Consider the following 14731-nt stretch of genomic DNA (forward strand, 5'->3'; position numbering starts at 1 on the left):
AAAGCAATTGTTGAACTATATTTTGCTTAAAACCGTAAAAAAAAAACCGTGTGAAATACATGATCCCTTTTAAATAACAAGTAAAAACTGCAAACAACTATTGAAGTAAAACCATTGTTCTCGATATTGTGAGTGAAAATATTTCAAAAACAGTAAATGGGGTAAATCTGTATACATAGTAGTATAATAGCAACCATGCAGGTATTACTTTTTAAATCACCCAGCACACCCCACCACTTGATAATAATTCTGTGAGCATCCTTATTCATACAACAATATGACCTTGATCCTTTATTACTGGAATGGAATAATAATTTATTCATAATTCATAAATATTGAAAAATATTCATTTTCTCTAACATATAAGCATTATAAATATCAGTTGAACGTATAATCTACTGACAAATTATCGATCGAACGTGTGCTCTATAACATTTCCAACACATAATATATTATTATGTTTAATGATAATTTTCATAATTTTTATCGACCGAGTATTTTAATTTTAATTTAAGAACTTATGAATATAACTCCAGACTACACAACTCTTTTGCAACTATAGTTTCATAATTATTTAGTTCAAATTACATCGTAATCTATCTTTTATACGAATATCGAATCGTTCTTTTATTAACCGAGAACATAGTAAATACTAAATCAAATATTTATAGATTTGCTATCATTCAAAAATTTACTGTTTTATCAATAAATATGAATATTGATCACTATTTCTGAGTTTTTTCTGGTCACGAGCCAAAATGATATGTTTCTTTTTTTTTAATAGCACGTGCTACTGATACTAATATTCATGTGCAAATTTTCATTAAATATGTTTTCTTTGGATAATTTGTATTTAAAAAAAATTACTTGCATTTTTTAATTTATAAACTGTATATTTTGTTAATTTTAATGAAACACTAACAGAGTATTAGCTTCATCTGTAAATTAAGTTCCGCATTTTTAATTTATCGCATTCATAGTGGAAAAATAAATATTCACATTTCTATGTTGCGAATGTTTAGTGTACAGAGAATGAAGCACTTTTTTTCAAAGTAAAAATGTTTAAAAATAAGGTTCAAACTTTCAATATTTTACAACTAGTAAGTATATCATTTATAAATAATAAAGACACTTTTTTACTAGTTGCTATATTTAGCAACGAAATAAAACTATTTTCACTTTAAGTTAAAATCCAAACAATGTGTCATAGTGTCCTATGGAATGGTATACTATACTAATTAATAGATATTAATAACTTTCGATTAAATACAAGTATTCAAATTATAATTGAAGCTATAAACTCTAATATTTTTAAATATTTAACGACATAATCAAGTAAATCCAGAAAAAAAAATACGTTTTTCATTATAATTGCAATCAAATAAAATGTTTTTAAATATTTATAAATAATTTCCCTCAATATTCTGACTTTTTTTTATAAAGTCAGAATATAGAAACTCCATTAACTTGATTTTTTTTTTAGTTAGTAAATATTGGAATATCCAACCGTTTTAGTAAAAGTGTTTGTTTTATTTCAATATTAAATTAAGTGATGTACGTAAAAATGATTAGAAACATTTTTGAAAGTTTTAATTTTATACTTTTATTACTAAGAACAATATAACATTAATTTTAATCATAAATTACTGATAAATAAAAAGAACACTTCGAATATATAATGGTATATTTATAATTTATTTTTGGAAATATATTTATTCATTTACGTTTTACATTATTACTTCGTAATTAAAAGTTCCAACTCCATAAAATTCGGTGAACATTATTAAATTTATATAATATTATTTTTCTAGTTTTCAGGATTGTTAAAATAAAAATTTTAAATATCGACAAATGGTCATGTCTATTAATTGTGTTAAATTTAAAAATAAATTATAAATTGTCTTTCTACTTATCATCTATTGCAGAAGTAGATACTATACAAAACTTGATGAATATTTTTTTTTAATGAGCCAAATCATTATTTTGAGGAAAGAAATTATAAAAAAACATTAATATTCATTCGCTGTATAAAATGTCTATACTCAAGTATTTAAACGTACTTTAATTAATTCTGTTCATATTTTATATAGACTTCAAGGCCATGGTTCTTCTGTGCAACTGAAACGTTATCAGAATGATGTCATCTTCCTTTGTAGTCGACCTGCACGTTTTACATTTAAAGCTAACCTTTTTTTTGTCTACCACTTACCATAGCAAGCACTAATAAAATCCGGTTTCTTTTTAAATATTTTGATAACTTGGTCATCCGATTATTTTTAAATTTTTAATTAAATTATAAAATCAAAATATTACGGTACTCTGATACCAGCCATTAAGTGAAGTAAACGTATACAATGTTCGTTCGTTTTGTTAATTTTATAAAACATGTACAACAAAACGAATAGTATCTTTGAAGGAAGGGTAACCGTATAAAGAATATTATATTACTCTGAAATTGACAACAATAAAATTTAAGATAAAATAAACGGCTTTACTACAAAAGTAGGGTTTCTTGTGTAAATACTTGAACACAGTTGGTTAAATCATCTTTATGTTAGCCGAATAGGTTAAAATCATTATTTTACATACGTTAATTAATTAAATATTTAAAAACATCATTTAACAAAGTCACAAAAAGTATTTATATAATAGAAACGTTGACCCAAACATAAGAGAGACTAAATGACTTTGTCCTATCGAAATTCACCCCACACAATTTAATTTGTCCATTAAACATTGAATATTATAATCGTTGTATATCGAGATAAAATCATGAATATTTCAACCCCCTCGCCATTAATTTTCAAGAATATTTTCTTGTCGGAATATAAATGACTAATATTTTCATATTTCTAGAACTTTTAAAGAATGATATACTGCTTAAACAATAGCTATTTAAATAATCATAAAATAATCGATTTTTCGGAACGAAATATATACCGAGTTTTAAAACCATTAAATCATTATCAAATAATATATTCATCTGATTATAACATACTGTAGTTAAATTTAATCCTGACCTCGGAGCATCGAATTTTCATGTCATAGATTAGACATTATGCTTAGCATGAAAATCGCAAATAATCGTAGGTATAATATCAAAGAACCAGACTGTGTTGTATTACAAACACTTGCAATTTTGAAATATTATTTATGTTAAGTCACTCATATTGCTTTACGCTTTTTTAGAACAGAACCGTCGCTTTTTTAATATTACATTTCAAAACGGTAATAAATCATCGCACTCAAAAAACTATTCTGAGCAGTTCTTAGTTACAGTCTAACATACTGCTATTTATTGTATATACTTATATATTTTTTTCAAATTAATTTACTTCTGCAAAGTACTATCTATAGACCAAATGTCCACGTATTATAGCGGTTTGGTTTGATTACTAAATATATTGTTATTTTAAGATAATTGTTTGAGATACTCATTTGTATAGCGATAACATTTATAAAAACCTAAGAATTAAATGAAAACAAAGTATGACGTAATAAATCCATTATAAAAAAAAAGATCCACATAAATAAATGAAATAATGACATATTATATTTTATCATTATTTTATTAGTTAACAAAAACCTAGGTATACAATATACATACCTATTTTGTTTTAGATTTTTATTTTAATAGATACTTAAAAATTATAATTAAATTAATTATTTTTACTATTTAAATGTTTATAGTTACACATATTGTTACATTTATCTCAACAACTTAAATATTTAAGTTGAAGTTGAATAATACATAACGAAATTTTCAAAAGTTATTTTAAAAAAAATATTTAGTACCTACCTACTTAAATTTTTATTTTTTTAATTTAAATAAACGTAAAAGGTCAAAATACTAGAAAAAAAACATAAATTGTAATGTAAATAAAAGGTAAATAGATACCCAAATATGTGCACTACAATTAAAAAAATATATATTTACCATTTTCGGATAAAACAAATTTAATTAAGAATTATTACAATTGTAAAAATAAGCTTTCATTTAAATAAGTGAACATAGGTACACAAATTCAGTTTTTATTTATTGCCTTTAACTATTTACTTTTAAGTACATACCTTATTTTCAAATAATATTTAGGCATCTGGAATTTAATATATGTAATGCAAATATAATGTGAAATTTTATTTAATATTTCATATTATTAAAAAAAGAACTGTGAAATCTGGAATTTATAGTAAATAAAGCTATTGAATACAGTTAAAAGATAAAATTGAATACATTTGTACAGAGGATTTCATAATACAACACAGAAAAATGAAAAATTGTAAAATTAAATTTCATTGAATTACACAAATAGTGATATATTACTATACCATATTCATATCATATTTTAATAAGTTAAATACAATAATTCAATTTATATAATTACCTTAAATAAAGATACTCCGAACTCCTATAATGAACTTCGAGAATATTGAATACACCAGAACGAACAATTTCCATGTATGACACAGTAAAATAATTTTATTTACCAAACTATGTATAATATAATATAAAATAATATTGTATATTACATTTCTGTAGAGTACATATTATGCACATTATTGAATTAATTGTATGTGTTAAATAAAAGTCTTAAAATATAACTTCGTACATTCAAGTCTTACATAGTATCTTTAGTTATGTAATAATATATTATATTTTTAAAACATATCAAATAATACTTGATTATTTGAGAATATTATAATTATATAAATAATATAATTGGCTTAGAAACCCAGAAAAATTTTGTTTATTTTAGCATTGTTATTATTTATTGTACTTCATTTAATTATTATTTTACGAAAATTCAAAGCAAAGTTTAACAATTATTTTTCATACCGAATCTTGAATAATAATAATAATAATATATAATATATATATATATATAAAACCTACACATTTATAGGTGTAAAGTAAATTTTTGATGGTTTATATTATTGGTATATGTATTCCTCTATAACCTCTTGAGACTTAAAATTATATATTTATGAGTATCATATGTATCTACTCTTTCATCTGATCCCAATTCTATTCCATCGGTTTTACTGAAATATTCATAGAAATACTAAAACTATTAGTTGATCTTTTGAATTGAATACTCCTCAAGGTATTATATTACCCCTAGAAGCTAGTTTTACCTACATATTCAATATTATTTTTTTATAAACTTAAATTATATGTAAGTTGTAGACGGACGAATTCATTTTAAAAACAAAATTTAACCGTTTAATAGTAAATAGATAGGCAATAAGTGGGTACCGCTCTGCTGTACATTAGGTGTTGAGTGAGTGGTTATAATGGACGTCTTAAATTTGAATTCTATGATAAATCATTGTATACGAAGAACGATCTGAGCGGCGACGATCAGTCAGCTTATATTTCTAAGTACATTTCGTGATGTATGTTTTTAATATGCCTAGCTATTAAATTCATTCATTTCACTTTTAGACTTTAGTATTATACGGTAGGTTGATATAATCTTTTCCAAAAATATTATATTATTAGGTATTTAATTATTATAATAATATATACGATAAGTCCCTTGTGCACCACCCCCCTACACGGTTGCACTAATGACTTTGATACGGTGTGTGGTGTAACAATGACAGATTAATACCAAACTGCGGAATATGAGAGGATTCGGATGTTAATAATATTAGACAAGACATTTAGTTATACCGAATACAATAATTTAGTGTAATATATTTAAATAAAATGTCAATATAATATATTTTACTTTACCGATGACCTAGTAGCAGTATACGAAGCAAGCAATGAAACGAGACTGCGTTGGTATGTAGCACTCGAGTATGTAGCAAGCTAGAAGATAATATTATTATGCATTTTGTTAAATAATCAAAATATAGTTATATCTATACATAGTGAGACTCCGGGATAATGCAGAATGAATGTAAGACGACACACGTGCCTAGCCGTCTACGATATACGTATGTATATTATATTGATAGTGAAATATTAATACTATATAAAGGTACCTCATACCATTACAATATCATATTATAGCAACTTACATATTTAAAAATTTAATAACATATTTTCATAATAAAAATAGATAATATTTTAAAATAAATCAAAAATATCGTTGCGTATAGTAAAATGCATATACAATAACAAAATATAAGTAAAACTTTTAAGAAGTATCGACGAATAATGTTTTTAAATTATAGCAAAATAATTAAGATGGGTAGGTAATTATCGTTTTAACATGTAATTTCATCCAAATTTTATCTTAAATTGTCTATATATTTTTTTAATTTTCTTTGTCTCAATATGAAATATTTATTGAATTACAATTATTTCAAGACTCAGATAGTCAGATATAAAGCAAAGTTTTTATGAATTTCTAACTATACACACGTCAATGTAAAATTAATACATTCATCCCTTCGATCAGAGTTAAAATTATTTATTTATTTATTATTATATAGTAAAATTTATTATTAACACATAATTTTTATTTGTTGATAAATATTTTGTATTTATATAATAATATAAGAAATTTAGACTACAGATGATAAAAATTAATATATTTAAATTTAGATATGTGTGTTTGTTATTCAACCAACCCGTGAGCCATAAAATTATTAAAAAAAAAAGTTGTTCAACCAAGTGTATACTGATCTGCTGTAAAGAAGATATCTAATGGGTCGCTATAATGGATGTATTAAATTTGAATTCAATGATATATCATTATATACGAAAAACGATTCAGAGCAGAAATGGTCTGTCAGCTTATATAACTAAGTATATTTCATAATATTTTTTTGATATTGCTTTTAATTTTAATTTTTTTCTATTTTACTATTAGTATTACAGTAGGTTTATATTATTTTTTCCAAAAACATGACGTTTATAAATATTTTTAATGTTTAATTAATATATCACTAATATCATATATTCTATTAAAGATAATAATATATATTTATACCATATTATATTATTATTAATAATAATTTTTAAATTCATAGTATAAAAATATAATATCTTAAAATTAATCTACATATTTTGAAAATATCATTGCGTAAAGTGAGATGTATAATATACGTAAGAATTTTAAGTCCCCGTGAATAATATTTTTGAATTATAAAAAAATAATGAATATCGTTTTTCAAAGTACCAAATATATCTAATTGGCTACCATTAAGCACCCTCAAAGTTGAAAATCGATACATTCGTATTGTCAAAAAGAGACGAGGACAGACATAAAAATAAAAATAAATATATTAATAAATAAAATCAATGAATTCATTGCTTCGCTCGGAACCTAAAATAAAATTCGCACCTTTTATAACATTTTTTTAAATTTATATATACATTATACAACAATCCTTGTCAAATGACACAACTGAAATGCTGTACCTTATCACAACAAGTCAACATAGAGAAGAGTTAACGTTGCGTGTAGTCTGCAAATGATTCAGATAAATACAGTACTATTGTTTTCTTAAATAGTAGGAGAGGGTTTGACGTAGACACGTAGTGGATTATTAACTATTCTACAATCCTCATCAGTCATCCTCGTCACACGGTCTGTGTAATACCGAAACCGACTATAGACTATACGCCGTGTTCAGTTATAGCCGTTCTCTGATAAAGTCTCTTGGCTAAAATAAATGTTAGCATAAAAAAATGACAATTTAAAATAGATATGATTTTGTAGGAAGGCCCATTAATAATAATTGTGTATACATCTACACAGCTTTAATACCTACTGTACATTCTTATAGGAATATTTTATTTTTTGTTATTACGATTGTTATTATTATTAGCTTACATCTTATTATGCGTTGAAGCTAAATATGCAATACGACGCAATAACAATATTGAAGATAATAATGTATAAATAATTGTAAAATTTTACCTTACTGTACTATATTTATTAAATATTTAATCATTTGTTTTTCAGCAATTAAAAGTTATTTTAAAACATTGTTTTTTATAATATTTATAGAATTCAAATTAAATGTATTATTATACTTACTAAAAATCTAATTAAAAATATTATATATTAGATACATTTTAGATATTAATTCTAATAATACAGATATGTTAAACTACTACGTATAATGTATTACCATAGTCCATGAATAACAAAAGTTGGTTTATTAATGTATTAAAGTAATTAATAATTATTATGAAACTATAATTAGAAATAACAATGTCAATATGATATAAATAATTATAATTATTTTGTTTGTAATTATTTTTAATCATTTGATTTTATGTATATTATTAACTTTAATTTTGAATTAGTTATTACCTAGTACCTAAATTAATTAGTTATTTACAAAAATATTTCCAAACAAACTTTTATTTATTTTGAATATATATAAATATTTATTTATTTTTAGTCGATACATAACAAAATTGAATGAATATAGTAATAAACAAATACGTATAATAAGGCCAGACAATTTATATTTCTTAACAACCCCTCTTTTCAAACCTATGGTTTTATATTTCAAAAACCACATTAATAAGCACTTTAAAATATGTGCCATCTGGTGACTATAATATTATTATAAATGTATTTAATTTTTCAAGCTTTTGCTATTTAATTTTTTTTTTTACATTTCACACAAAATAATAGTTATTTAAACTCATTTAACGGCCTTATACAGAAATTTAAGTTTTATGACTATGTGGTGGGCAGTAGCCCGGAGAAATATTACCGAATACTTTTAACGCCATAATTTTTGGTTTAATAATATTATTTATAATATTTATAATATATTACTACTATCCTTCAATGATTATTATTTTTAAAGGATCAAATCGCAAAATAGTTTACCTCTGACTGACTAATTTGTATTCAGCAGAAATAAATCTTGAGTTTTAAGTTTTAATATCATAATGAATTGATTATTATCAAACTTTAGTTAAGAACATTATCTTATTTCTTAACGATATTTCAGTTTGTATATAATTTATGAGTATTAACAATTTAAAAATGCTTATACTTCGAAGTACGAACATATTTTGTTATGTTGCGCGTAAGTCAGGAGAAAAACAAGTAGCGTAATAACATCATATTAATTATCTTATAAATTGTAGAAAACCCGGATAAAACAACATACAAACTGTAAAATTGTCTTCGTGTAACACCTTACATCATAAACAAAATATATTATATTTATTAAATATCGTGAGCTACAGTGGATGTGGAATTTACCAATTACTTTTAATTAGTTAAACTGATACAATACGATTTTTAAACAAACATTTTTCTTTAATACTGATCACATGAAAAAAGCATATGTACATTGATTATAACAATTCGGATTTTATTAAAGGGTTATGGCAATTTGAATTAAGTAAATTAATTAAATATTTTATGTTTAACAACTAAAAATTAACACTTTCGACATAATTCATTCAATGTGTAGATAAATATAAAGTCATACGAAACTTCTAAAAACATTTTACACTAGTTATAAATAAGTTCAATATGCCTCTAAATTGGAAATCTCAACGGGTATTAAGTGCGACGAACTTCACGAAACTAACACACATCACTGGAAATTTTGAAATATTAGGGTCTGAAATGTAATTTGAAAACGATAAATCTTCTTACTGTAGTTGCCAAATAGCCGACAATGAATTTTAATTATTCTACGTTTATATAAACCTGTGCCAAATATATGCTAGTGATTATTCGGTAAATTAACCACCCCTTGTAAATGTCTTACCATAATAGTTTGAACATTAACTTGACTAGAAAAAAATGCTATAATATTATGTATGATATATACATCAAAAGTCAAAAACAAATATACCCTAAATTTGTGTAAGAAAAACTGTTGAATACATCCTGATGGTTATTGTAGTTTTATTAACATTTATCAGAACATTAATAATACATTACCTCCGTCTATATACACTACAATGTATGTAAAAATGTACTTTTCTCCTTCGTTATTTTGCAATCAAAATGATTTAAATTGCAGAAAATCATGATTGTAACTAATAATAAGTTATAATATAATTTAAAGGACAAATGTATAATCTGTTTTTAATCTTATTTTATATCAACAGATTTATTAGAGACCGAAAAATTATTTTATGAGAATTCATTTATAATAAGAATTGACTTCGTGATCTTATAACACATTGACACATGACTATCAAACATTTTATGTAGTACTCAATAAAAGATGACATAATTCTACAATTTCTTTATTTTCGCTTTGAGAAAACCATTTTTATTATCCTATTAAAAATTACTTGTTTTATTATTATATTAATACAAGATTAACCAAAAATAATTTCAAGTCAAATCCAAAATAGCCAATTTACGAAATTAATTGTGTTTATGCAGTTTATAATATGAAATTTCCCAATATTCTCCACCGTCGTATTGAAATTATTGGGATACTCAAAATTATTTGATTTGCACATGTATATGTTACCGGCAATATAGACAATTCAGGTATTTTGCAAACTACCTAGGCTTTATGCATATTGCTGACCCATTTTAGGCAATATAAATAAAACATATAATGTTTAATATTATTTTACATATAACCTAGGTATTTTATAAAATACCTAGGCATTATGTAAAATGCCAATTTCTTTTTAGGCAAAGTAACAAACAATTTTTCATAATCTGTTAAAACATTATATTAATTTTTAATTTTTATCTATTACTATATTTTCATACATTGATATTATTATTATTATTGTATTATATTATTTTATTAAGTAATATTATTTATACATTTTACTTAAACTAATAGCTACTTATTACAACATGTTGTAGAAAAATGACATTTTGAAGTGCACAAAACATTATTTTTAAGGCAAATGCACTTTTTATTTTGGCACTTGGTCTTACAAATACATTTAAAAAATCCTTGGCCAGTTCCTGTGGACTGTTCCTTTGCGACTGTTCGTAATGCCACTTCTGTCTCTATTGGAACCTCGTCAATTTGTAGTAGCTTTTTCTGACATACTGTAAACTGACTTCTGGCATATAACTGCTTCAGAACTCCATCCCGAGTTCCTAATCGATAAAAACCATCACTTGTCACCTAAAAAAAATAAAATATCTTATAGTTATTATTATTAAATGCATAATTTTTAAACTTATTTATTACTTCTAAAACAATTGCCAGTATACTTCTTGCATCTAAACGTCCTTTATCTACCTCAGGAACTGGAACACGTACAGTTGAATGAATTGCCACCGGTAATAGCTTCTTATCCGACCACGCCATCATTTTTTTTGCTTGATTTTCCAGATTTTCTTTGGCTCTAGTTCGCATGATATTGGCGTTTTCGTTATTTAATTTGATAGTTGTAGCTAATTGTTGTTCTGTATGTAATGCTTCATTTTCGATGTTTTGTGGTTGTTCTGTAATTTTTTCTGTTTCTGTTACTTCATTTTCAATATTTTGTGGTTGTTCTGTGATATGTTCTGTGTCAGCTGATACTTCATTTTCGACTTTTTGTGACTGTTCTGTAATTAATTCAGCTAACTGTTCTTCATTTTCTATCGTACTTATTACATCGTGTGGTAAATTTGAAGTGTTTAGACCAATTTTAATTTTGCAGCCAAATAAAGCTTCATATGGAGACATTTTAATACCAGAATGATAAGCTCGGTTTTTCATAAGCTGGATGAATCGAAGTCCTTCGCTCCAGTGTCGGTTTTTTTCATCTTGCATCCACGTTGTCAACATATTTTCAATATCCTGATTTGCACGTTCTACACTACCTTGAGATTGACTGTGCCTCGGTTTGCCATGTACTATTTTTAATTCGGGCCACATGTTTCTTAAATTAGACACTATTTGGTTTGAAAATTCTCGTCCATTATCAGACTGCAAAATAGTAGGAGCTCCAAGCAACGTAAAAATATCTATAATATTATAGGCTACCTCTTCAGCCCGTTTAAATTCGAGGGGCTTGAGAACAACAAATTTAGTGAGGTGATCCTGGTACACCATAATAAATTTAAATTTTCCATCAGGATGAGACTGGAAGTCTATTAAATCAACTTGGCATCGGGAATTAAAGTCTGGAGATATTATTGGTTTAACTACCACTCCTTTTTTCGAGCCTTTTTGTTTTTGTTGACATGGTTCACAAAAATGCAAAAATGTCTCTATATCACTACGTGTTATATTTTTATATTTATTACCAAGTTCTTTGATCATTCGATCACGCCCACCATGTCCTATTGATACATGTGTGGCTTGCAATATATCAAATAGCTCACTGGTTGGCACATAATACAGAACAACATTGTCATCTTTTACAGGGAATATAAGTTTCGTTTTTCCTTGTACAACCAGTATATCATACCTACGATAACAGAAATAAATCAATTAAAATAAATCTAAATAAAAAAATAGATGGCTGTATTTTATAAAAGTACTTTATATACAGGGCTTCAAGGCGCGGATTTCTATGCACTAAAAAGTATCGAAAGTTATTCGTTAAGTATTTAAATAATTAATTACTTAAATACTTAACGAATAAAAAAATAATTTCAAAACACCAGAAAAAAAGATGACATTGCATCAAAATCCCAGCCCCAGCCCTCGGTTAATATTACGAAAAAACAATATATTTTTTTTTAAATTTAAGCCCTGAATTTAAGTATTTTTTTCTAATATGAATTTCTTACCTTTTGATTAAACGGAAGTCTTTAGGCTCTTTTTTCTTACGTCCAGTTTTAAGTTCTGCAATAATTTCTATCAATTCGTTATATTTTTCATCAGACAAAAAACTAGTATTATTAGCCAAATTTTTACGGTTTTTATTTTAAGAATGTTCAATTTAGTTCACACCGCGACGAGATACGAAAATGACGATAAAATAATAAAAATATGTTCAATATAGTTCGTCAGAATTATTATTTTTATAGTAGGGTATGAATCTGATGCAATAAAGATTAAGATTCTTATCTTTATTGTGTCAAATCATCACGCGGCGGCCGGCACACGCATTTACAATAAACGATAAGTAAAGTCGTTGGTGAATACTGAATAGGTAAAGCGCAGATTTCTATGCAATTGCATATTTTTTTCTTTTCACATTTTTGGATTTTTGTCAGTTATCTTTATAAATTATAATAGATTGATTGAAAATAATAGATTTTTATTATTAATTAATTTGTAAATTTTAAATAAATAAAAAACAATCCTTGCAAAAAACCGCGCTCTAGTAATAGTCGATACCCAATTTTGTTTATTTTGATCATATTTCCTATTTCACTTCTGGCATTATACATAATACCTAGGCAAAGTTCGTATTGTGCATATTTCCGAGTGATTTTTGGCATTTTATATAATGCCTAGGCATTTCACAAAACACCGGATTATCCATACTGCCGGTAACATATACAACACAATTCTATTTTATCTAAAATTAAAACACAATGCGTATTCATCATAACCATATAAATTATACATATCGACCGGAAACTTACAATCTCCGTAATACTTTACAAAACAACTTTTTTTTTATTATTCCAGCATCCGACAATAATAATTTATTTACTCTAGAAACATGTCAATATACAAAGCTAAAGTTAAATGGACTTATTTTAAGAGTCAATAACAAAAACAAAATGCATATTAAGTTGGCGCCAAACACGTGATTTTACCAAAAGTCGGTCATACACTAATAGATAAACAAAACTGTGTTAATTAAAACATAATCGAATAATTTGTTTCACTTGGAATGCTATTATAAAATATATATGTCAGCGATATTTCGTATTTATTGCATCGTAACACACGTCTTAATTACCGAAGGAAACTGTTTTTAACTAATTTTTAAATTATCAATGAATTGTAAATTTATCGATATCATAATCTCAGTTTTAATATTAGTGATATAAAAATTGCAATCGTGTAATAATTTCCATTTCCGGCTTTACTTTTAACATTATTTTTATAACTTTTTTTTTTAAATTTTGAATATTGTAAAAATATTGTTGAAACATTTAAAGTGAAAAGTAAAAAATAAAATCCAATAACACATATTATTATCAAATAAACTCGCGATATGTATAAAACACGAATATGTTGTGTTTAATTTTAATTTCCCTCTGAATAACAAAAAAATTGCATATTAAAAAATAAAGTATAAATTTTAATTATATTTTAAATAATTTACTAAAATAAAGAGTAGAACTTTATTAATTATGCGATTTCTAAAGAACAATTTATCAAAATAACGAAACAAACTTGTTTAAATAAGTTAGTGTACTCGTAGTTCATATATATTATGATAAAATAATAGAAATAACTATTTATATTTAAGATAAATCGTTTATAAGAATTTCATTAGTAGGTATACTTTACAGTCAGTACACGTTTTGTATTATCATATTAAAATATAACATAATAATACAAGTTTGAATTATAACTTAATTTACAGTTAAATAATACGGGTGATGGATAAACTTATTAATGACACTATTAATTAAATTCAATACGTCATGATTTAAATTAGAACATTTTATATTTTTACTTATTCATCTTTTTATTTAAAAAATTTTCATCATTTAATTTAATTTCAATTTAGTAAAATAAATTTCAAATTCAAAATTTATCTAACAATTTAAAACAAATTAAAAATATTTAACTTTCTGCATTTTTTCTTGGCATATATTTTTATTATTTATATATATATATATATATATTGCATACCTAATTTATCTTTAGAACTCATCAATACAAATTTTGATTCACTAATAAA

General features: G+C 24.7%; 2 protein-coding genes across 3 annotated transcripts in view; both read right to left on the minus strand.

Annotated features, from left to right (window-relative positions):
- Positions 1-14731, minus strand: part of LOC132930557 (uncharacterized) — a 79798-nt gene that overhangs the window by 61163 nt on the left and 3904 nt on the right. The window lies entirely within an intron of this gene.
- On the minus strand, positions 10574-13440 carry LOC132918213 (KRAB-A domain-containing protein 2-like). 2 transcript variants are annotated; one of them, XM_060979348.1, is made up of 4 exons: positions 12651-13440; positions 12399-12435; positions 11116-12325; positions 10574-11049 (listed from the first exon to the last, which is right to left on the minus strand). In XM_060979348.1, the coding sequence occupies exons 3-4, from the start codon at positions 12175-12177 to the stop codon at positions 10756-10758; spliced, it is 1356 nt and encodes a 451-aa protein (XP_060835331.1). In that variant the 5' UTR covers positions 12178-12325; positions 12399-12435; positions 12651-13440; the 3' UTR covers positions 10574-10755. The 2 variants fall into 2 exon arrangements, with proteins under 2 accessions (XP_060835331.1, XP_060835330.1); XM_060979347.1 differs by lacking the exon at positions 12399-12435.

This window comes from Rhopalosiphum padi, chromosome 1 (assembly GCF_020882245.1).
Source record: "Rhopalosiphum padi isolate XX-2018 chromosome 1, ASM2088224v1, whole genome shotgun sequence".
Lineage (NCBI taxonomy): Eukaryota > Metazoa > Arthropoda > Insecta > Hemiptera > Aphididae > Rhopalosiphum > Rhopalosiphum padi.

Excerpts from the sequence above, each read along its gene's own strand:
- LOC132918213 (XM_060979347.1), bottom strand. The coding sequence starts at position 12,177 with ATGATCAAAGAACTTGGTAATAAATATAAAAATATAACACGTAGTGAT. Across the intron at positions 11,050-11,115 it reads TACTGGCAATTGTTTTAGAA|GTGACAAGTGATGGTTTTTA; the intron begins GTAATAAATAAG and ends TATTTTTTTTAG.